The sequence below is a fragment of the Silurus aristotelis genome, assembly GCF_946808225.1.
Source record: "Silurus aristotelis genome assembly, chromosome: 1".
NCBI classification, from domain to species: Eukaryota; Metazoa; Chordata; class Actinopteri; order Siluriformes; family Siluridae; genus Silurus; species Silurus aristotelis.
Window position 1 is genome coordinate 42,627,880 of NC_139574.1, and position 9,038 is coordinate 42,636,917.

Sequence of the window (9,038 nt, forward strand, 5' to 3'; positions counted from 1 at the left end):
CTATGAGTTTTGTCCAGTAGGTGGTGCTACTGAGGTAACTCGTGGTGGACCAGTGAGGTCGCTCCTGCTCTCTCATAATGCATGGTGTTGGAGGTGCCTACCAAAATGTAGTCAAAAAATTATAGAGACGTTGCGTGTAATTGCAACCTTTGACCAGTAGGTAGTGTGCATTTGTGAAATGTGCATTTCTAGTAGTTGTACAGCTTCAGACTGGGGGGAAAACAATCCTTCATGTATCACTCTGTATAAACGAATGAACACAAGACCAAGATTTATTGCTGATTTGGTGCAATTTTATTTCCAAAAGTGAAATCAGCCCCGGCTGAAAGACCAGCTCACTTGGAGCTGGTGTACTTGGTGACGGCTTTGGTGCCCTCGGACACGGCGTGCTTGGCGAGTTCCCCGGGGAGCAGCAGGCGTACGGCGGTCTGCACCTCGCGGCTCGTGATGGTCGAACGCTTGTTGTACTGCGTCAGTCTGGACGCCTCGGTGGCGATGCGCTCGAACACGTCGTTCACAAACGAGTTCATGATGCTCATGGCTCTGCTCGAGATCCCTGTGTCCGGGTGCACCTGCAAAATAAAAACAAAAAAGACTTCTACCTGTACGATCGATTATTCGCGCTGAGCCGATCATGTGATCTGGGGGCTTGGTTCCTACACCTGATTAGCATCGCGTAGCACATCCTGGAGCACACAAGCTACAAGAACTGGAAAACTCAACAAGAACATTCCTGAGGCTCCAGTTGGGACCTCAATGAAACTCCATCATTCAAGACGTTGGGAAAAATGTTGAAGAACTGTAGTCGTTTGTAATACTGACGGCTAAAACATCAACAAAAGGTGGAAAAAGTACCGGAAAAACCGTCTTGAGTAAAAGTATTGACACTTTTGTTACTTCATTCCAATATGACTTGGATGAAATTCAAGTATTTGATTTGAACTGCACTTGAGCATTTGACTCGTAGCGAACGCGAGCTCGAAGACGCGCTAATTCTCAACAACTACGGCGCGTGATCGTCAGAAAAGGAACTCGGTGGATTTGGGCGGTTCGATTTACGACAAAATACGAATCGAAATTTTATATATGAAAACAAACAAACAAAAAAAAGCCAAAGTAGTAAAGCGATCTTTCAACAAAAGGAATGAACCAATCAAATCACAGCATCGTGTCAACGTAGAAGAACCGTTAGTATGCAGTGGACAAATCAAATTTAAATAAATCATTTTAGATATAAAGAAAAAATCCAAAAGATCTAAAGCAGACTGGGTTTCAATACATCTTTCTCTCATTTTATCTCACTTCAACAAAAAGCTGGTTCTCAAGTTGAGTTTATTCATTTAAAAAAAAAAAAAAAAAAAAGAAAAAAAAACTCCATGTTTTCACGTTTCTCAAGATTAGCTCATCTACACAAAAAGCTCTGGATGGTTTGGTCCAAACACTTACCAAGCCAGAAGATCAAAGTGATTTATCGATCGGTTTAGTCAAATCAGACGGCTTTTAGGATAAATACCGCTTTTTGCGGCTTTTAGGATAATTACCGCTTTTTGCGGCTTTGACTCACGTGCATACGAACATACATTGCAGGTTCACACACTGGTTTGTGTTCGGTGAAATGATAAATCCGAACAAAAATCGATTTTTTTTTTTTTTTTTTTTTTTTTTTTTACAAAACTTTACCTTTACATTTTTTTTTTTTTTTTTTCAATGATAACCGATGATCACATCATAGAAAACAAACCTTCAAGCTTCCAGATACACACTTCAGTGCTTAGATACCCCCCATGCCCCCCTGTCAGGTGTTAAAAAAAGGGTATATTAAAAACAAAAATTCAACTATAAAAATCTTACCTGCTTTAAGACTTTATAAATATACACAGCATAGGTTTCTCTCCTCTTTCCTTTCCTTTTCGAAGCCTTTTTGTCACCTGCTGCTTTCCCTTTCTTTTTGGTTCCATCGTTTGACATCGTGAAAATGTATTTAATTTTTTATTTATTTTTTAATTCCAGCGTGAGAAATTCCCAACTTCAGGCCGAGTCACTACTTTGAGGTGTTCAGCAGAGTTCAGCTGCAGCTCATCACCAATTTATCACCGTCATCAAGTCTAATTAAACCCTCTGAATTTGCTCCTTCCTGCCCTGGATGCCGAATTGAAGAGCAATTTTTTTATTTTTTACATTTAAACGGCATGTCTTTGAAATTGTTCACCGTGTATTTATGTTTATGTCATGTTTTTATATTTATTTATTTATTTATTCATTCCCAACACTACTTTTCTTCAAAGAAAAATGAACAACTATTAGATGAAATTTTCTGTAACTTTTTCAAAAAAAATAAAAAAATATATATATATATAATTTAATTTTTTTATTTATTGTTTTGTCTTGATAAAATAGATTTTTTTTTTAAAGCAGGAATTATTATTATTATTATTATTTATTCATTTTTTACAAATATGCAGCAATCTTTTTTATACTAAAAGAAAGACATCATTAATCTGATGTCTTCAATTTGTAAAAAAAAAAAAAAAAAAAAAAAAAAAAAAAAAAAAAAAGTTTAAATGAATTTTTTATTTATATTTATTTTGGCATGTTGTATAAAATTCCTTTTTTTTGTTACCGTACACCAAACGTTTTGATTTTGCCTTCTCCAGAGTAGCTTACAATGAACTTGTTTAAGAGCCCAGTGGCAGCTAAAGTGGTGGTGGGATTTGAACTCATGACCTTTTGATCAGAAGGACAACATCTTAACCACTGTGCTACCGCATCCCTTGTTTACAAAGCTATAAATAATGTGAGAATGTCAGAATCAAGGCGGTTTTTATTTCTATTTAATATAATTTAATGGTCATGTGACTGGTCACGTGACATCGAATTATAGGCGGTGGCAGATTTAGGCATGGGAGGCATGGACCCCTGCCTAAATCCTCTGTGTGTGTGTGTGTGTTTGCCCTGGTGTGTGTTTGCCTTGGTGTGTGATGTGGTGTGTGTGTTTGCCCTGATGTGTGTGTGCATGTGTGTGTGTGTTTGCCCTGATGTGTGTGTGCATGTGTGTGTGTGTTTGCCCTGGTGTGTGCTGTGGTGTGTGTGTGTGTGTGTGTGTGTTTGTTTGTCTTGATGTGTTCTGTGGTGTGTGTGTGTGTGTGTGTTTGCCCTGGTGTCTGCTGTGGTGTGTGTGTGTTGGCCCTGTTGTGTGTTTGACCTGGTGTGTGTATTTGTGCTTTGGTTCAGGTTGGAGAACTAAGCTGCTATGAAGCTCAGGGGATGTTTGTGTGTGTGTGTGTGTGTGTGTGTGTGTGTGTGTGTGTGTGTGTGTGTGTGTGTGTGTGTGTGTGTGTGTGTGACAGAGAGAGAGAGCGAGAGTGTGGACAAGTGATCAGTAAGCAGTGCTCTGTATTTTAGGGTTTTGAGCTCAGAGGTGTTTCAGTAAAGAAGTGAAATTTCAGTCAAGATTTAGAAAATTCAATTTGGGTTTCCTCAGGTGGATTGGCGTCTCCGGTTTTGTCCGTGATTAATGGACCCAATGGACCGATCTCTTTCTCTCACACTCTCTTTTTCTCTCTCTCTCTCTCTCTCTCTCTCTCTCTCTCTCTCTCTCTCTCTCTCTCTCTCAATTTGCATCCTTCTACACTGCTAATGAAAGAAGAGAGAGGAAAAAATTTCCTTTTCAACCTCCGCAGCAGCCGAAAAGGCAAAACAGGCTTTTAAATAATGACCAGAACTGTTAGCGATCTCTTTTCTAGACGTTTCTAGACTCTCGAGAAAGCAGCCAGAAGAGCCTCGAGAGAACCTGATTTAAAGTTCGTTCAAGCCAAGTGGAAGCTTCCCTTCAGCTTCAATCCACACTTAGCAATGCTTTATGTTTTTAAGGGTTTTTATTTATTTATTTTTGGCTTAAAAAACTCTACAAGTTCATCGTAGTAGGCGCACGTTTCAATGTTTGGACTGACAGTTTGACGCCCCGTCACCACCTACTGGTCCGAGATACTCCTGCAAGTGCTTTCAAATTTTTCTTTCTTTCTTTTTTTTGTGTGTGAACAGAGACGGAATAAAAAGCTTTCGAAAGTAGTCAAAAACAAAAGCCGACTCGAAAGCACGGTGCAGTGGGGTTACGCTCGTACTTAGTACTAATGGGTTGTGCCTGAATGCACTGCGTGGCCGTTTTTATAAAGGGGTATAATGCAGCTTCAAATGCACATTAAGAGAACAAGAGTCTGGACCCTAGCAACCGAGCTCTGGTTCAGCACCATTAGTCAGAAGAAGAAGGAAGTGTTGAAAAGAAGTATGATTCAGCAAGCCAGAAAGTTTGAACTCGCCTTGTTGAGTCATACTTATGCACAGTTTTCCTGCTGGTAGATTTTTTCAGAGCGGTTGCAAAACATGCACATTCTTCATCTTTATTCAGCTTCTCCCATTAGGGGGCGCCACAGCAGATCGTCCGTCTCCGTACCCCTCTGTCCTCTACATCTGCCTCTTTCAACCCAACTACCTGCATGTCTTCCTTCACCACATCCACAAACCTCCTCCTTGACCTTCCTCTTTTCTTCCTTCCTGGTGGCTCCATCCTCAGCATTCTCCTACTGATATACCCCATGTCTCTCCTCTGCACATGTCCATCTCAATCTCGCCTCCCTCACCTTGTCTCCAAAACCTCCTACATGCGCCGTCCCTCAAAACATACGTATGATCTTCCAAAATGATCAACAATGTGTATAGCATTTGGATAAGAAGCTTTTAGAAACCAGAACCAATTGCTGGTGATGGGTGTCGGAATGCATTGATATTTGGCGCTAATCATCATCAAGCTGATTTTGTCTATTGAAATAGATTTATTAGGCTTCCACAGTTTGGAACACATTCGATCCCCTCACTTGTGGTGGGTCATCAATTCTAGCAGCAGCAGAGGGGAACTGGTACATAACTTTGGACTGGCTGAAGGGAGTCATGTAGGGATGTACCCTGAGATCCAAACTTTAATATCATTACAGGTAACATATCATGAGGAGTTGATCATGGGGCCACATCAACCTGAACAAGTCTAATGGTTGAGCAGCCAGAGTAGGCCTTTTTTAAGTCTGCTGTTCGATGGTAGGTTTCTAGTTTGGCGTTTGCGACTTTGCAAACTCAAGATTCACGTCTGAAAAAACTTCACCTTTTTAAATGAATGTCATGCCTCGTTCCACTTACCCGTGGAGTTCTTTGCTTTGAAGTAGCAGAGGGTTTCTCACCTCCAGTCTACCGCTGCGTTTCAGCTGCAGGACTCATCGATCCATACTTAAAGTAAGGGACTAAGGTAGGAACATCTTATCATATGAAAACACCACGGTGGAGGAATTACTAGAAACTAGAAACCTGCAAATGGGTTCCTTCTCAACTTTAAAATATTTTCTATTTAAAATAAAAAACCTTTCACCTGTTTCCTTGAAACAAACACCAAAAACCACAGATATAAAAAGTTCCTCGACCTCAATTGTATACCTCCAGGTCCTAATAGAAGCAAGAGATGGTAATCTTCATTATCCGTCGCTCAAATTTCTTCATCCTGCAAACTTTGCACTGGACCTGTCCAAGGTTCTGGACAATTTTGTTTCATATAGTCGGGTCCAAGTTAAGAGTCTCAATGAAGTAAATCATGTATATTATATAATTATATTCATATGTTGATGGGTCTCTGCAGACTTAACTGTCAAACTTAAGACTTTTACGACTGTTAAGAATGAAATCACATCAAAAACAGACCCAATTACGTTGTTAGCAACTGGCCTGGATTTAAAAAAAAAACAAAACCAATTTCAGACTTTTTAAGGCCAAATTATCTTCTCACTTTTTTAGACTTTGCAGAAACCCTTTTCCCTTTAGCTTGGTGGCAAAGGCTTTGGATTTTGGATTTTAAGGTCGTGAGTTCAAGACCCAGCCACGGTCCCCTGGTGGTCTAGTGGTTAAGATGCAGCGCTCCCACCGCTGCGACCCGGGTTCGATTCCCGGTCAGGGAACCATCCCCAGCCACTCTTAGTGCCGGTCCCAAGCCCGGATAAATTGGGGAGGGTTGCGTTAGGAAGGGCATCCAGCGTTAAACATGTGCCAAATCAAACGTGCGGAGGATCCGCTGTGGCGACCCCTAACGGGAGAAGCTGAAAAGAAAGAAAGAAAGTTCAAGACCCAGCCACACCAAGCTGCCACTCTTGGGCACTCTGGATAAGGGTATATCTAAGAACAAGTCTTTGAATCTACCTTGCACAACCAGACTCATCACAGATATATGCAAATACATGGTTTTATTGATCTGTCGTCATCATAATCATCTATTTTGGCATCGTGACAGAACAAGCCTTTTTTGACTTCCTTGACTGGCAGCCTGTAAACTCCTGTGTGAATACAGGCAGCCTGTCACTGAGATTTGGCTTCTGCAGTTCTAATTTTGGCAAAACCCAGGAACAGCTGTTTACGGTTCTCAGAAAGGCGGTACGGCAAGCAATAATGAGTGCCTCTCGGTATGTTATGAATCTTCAGCCAAGTATGATTACACACACTCGTTTTCAAAAATGTTCCAGTATTTCCACTTGTGGTTTAGGGGGGAGTTTAGAGGCTGCCAAAACAGACAGAAAATGGACTGTGTAGTACTTCTGCATGAGCAAAGAATTTCTTTGCTTTTCCATTTCAAGTCATCCTCGATGCCGATTCTTACCGTTTCACGAAATCCAGTGATCCCTGATCGAATGACAAAGCCACCAATTACACAGTTTATGGTAGTTGACTAACATTTTCGTTGAGGAGAAGATTATGGGACCGTAACACATTAGAAGGTGAAAGGGATAACTTGAGGAGTCAGGAATCAGGAACGACCTCGGAGGTGTGTTTATTCCAAAGAACAGGGATGGATGTACGGAAAATTATATAGCATGCACCCTCACACCCACTCGCTCAGCAGGACGCTGTCTGTAAAAAGCCTCGCTATCTCCGTACTGAACGAGCTCAATCATTCCTGATTTTCTGTCGTGTACTGCAAAACACACGGCATATAAATAGCCCCGGTGTTTGTCGCCTGCAGGTAAAAGTGTTTATTCATTATGTTGCTTGTTCTCCAAGTTTGAAAGTGAAAGAATGTTCTATAATGTCCTCTGGACTCTGTCCTAGTGTCCTGGAGACTTTGGAATCGGGCATGGCCTGATGCCCATAGGGTGTATCCATCTTGACTTGTCTTCAACAATGACTCCTACTGTTTTATAGCTGCCATGTATCCACACACTTGCTGCCACAGAGGCAGGTTCCTGCAGGTTCCCCAACAGGAGGGATATCGCCAGTAAACTCTTCTATACGCTCCACCTTGTGTATGTCCGTATGCTGGATCCTGCATTGTAACTATATCATTTGTCAATAACCTAATGAGCGGTGAAGTGAATAACACTGATTATCTCTTCATTATGGCACCTGTTAGTGGGTGGGATATATTTGGCAGCAAGTGAACATTTTGTCCTCAAAATTGTTCAAATCAGGATAAATAGGCAAGCGTAAGGATTTGAGCAAGTTTGAAAAATTGTGATGTCTAGACGACTGGGTCAGAGCGTCTCCAGCTCTTGTGGGCTGTTTTCTGGTCTGAAGTGGTCAGAATCTATCAAAAGTGCTCCAAGGAAGTAACAGTGGTGAACCGCCGACAGGGTCGTAGAGGCTGGTCCATGTGGTCCCACGTTTGGCAGTAGTCTTCGAAATTTACTTGTCATGGAAACACAAAGGACAGCAACCAAAGACTATCTAATTCCATTGACTGCGTTGTTTCCCAATTTTTCCAAGCGCTTCATCCACAAGAAACTTCAGTGGTCCATATCGATTATTAATTCCAGGTGTGAACAGACCCCAAGAAACCCCTCCTCAAGGGTTTTCATGTTTGATGCACTGCACCTTACATCAACCAGAACATTATGTGTCGGAAACAACAGTGCCCCAGGAATGATGAGGTTGTAATTTGGTGGGCCACGTCTTGCGCTAGGTCAGCAAAACTTTTGCGATATGATCCACTCGTTATGACAAACAAGTCCAGGTTGATCCGAGACCAAGACGGATCTTATGATCACGGCGGAAACAAGACCAGCTGTGTATTGATTCGGTAGCGTAGAAGGGCATTAATTTGCTTTTATTGACTAGCGTAGGGTTTGCAATTTTGCAGCGATCGTGAATGTAGTGAAAACGCCATGCGAAGACGTGGGCGAAATTTCCAGGAAAAAACACTGTCGAGTGTAAATTGATATATCTTGTCTCACATGTCCAATCTATATGTCGACTCCATTATTCGAACAAAGTAAAACCATGTGACATTTTATGGTGGAAAAAGATTTGCGGCGTTGGCATTTCCTTTCTGTGTTTGTTTTGCATTTTTGAATGGAATTCCCCCGTATCCGTACTACTAGAGGTAAAGCTCGAACTTTTTCTAGTGGGTTTTTGCGTTAAATTGTCGGTTTAAAAAAAAATTGGAACCAAGTTGTTGTTAATGTTTCTAGAACAGCATGGCATGGAAAATTTTGTTCCTTATATAAATAATTACATAAATCTGCAGTTTGCAGCATCAAGCTGTTCAGGCATTCGGGTTGCTTCTTGTATACCACGGAATTCGATTTTTCAACCTAAAACGTATCCATTAATGGATTTGATAAAAAGGTATGTTGTGCATTGTGTTATTTTTAATGAATAACAAATAGTTTTTTGCAAATTGCCACACATTTTCATATCACCCTGGTCCATGCATCAGTGTCACTAATTGACTATTAGACTACATCCTCCCACGTAAAAATACCACTCTCTCTCTCCAACTAAAAAAAAAAAAAAAAAAAAAGGAGGCTTGACCTGTGGGTTCCTGCAGGAAAGCTGAACGAATTGCACTCTGGAGATTTGACAAGTATGGAATTTTTGTTTCGCGAATGCCGATAGGCAACTACCTGTGGCTGTGCAACCAGATTGTAGATCGCAGGTTGTGATAGTACTGTTGTGAAACCTGGAGACAATGCATTGAGAGTAAGCCCCGTCTGCCCTCCCCCCAACATTTGCTT

The 9,038-nt window shown here is 41.2% G+C and overlaps 1 protein-coding gene across 1 annotated transcript; it reads right to left on the reverse strand.

Moving 5' to 3' along the window:
* Positions 1-282: 282 nt before the first annotated feature.
* Positions 283-2,102, reverse strand: h2bk1 (H2B.K variant histone 1). The gene is made up of 2 exons (XM_083544408.1): positions 1,852-2,102; positions 283-572 (listed from the first exon to the last, which is right to left on the reverse strand). The coding sequence occupies exons 1-2, from the start codon at positions 1,966-1,968 to the stop codon at positions 336-338; spliced, it is 354 nt and encodes a 117-aa protein (XP_083400534.1). The 5' UTR covers positions 1,969-2,102; the 3' UTR covers positions 283-335.
* Positions 2,103-9,038: the final 6,936 nt, after the last annotated feature.

Bases quoted from the DNA above. Each gene is read 5' to 3' on its own strand.
- h2bk1 (XM_083544408.1), bottom strand. From the start codon at position 1,968: ATGTCAAACGATGGAACCAAAAAGAAAGGGAAAGCAGCAGGTGACAAA. The intron at 573-1,851 runs GTAAGATTTTTA...TTTATTTTGCAG, and splicing joins TTTATAAAGTCTTAAAGCAG to GTGCACCCGGACACAGGGAT.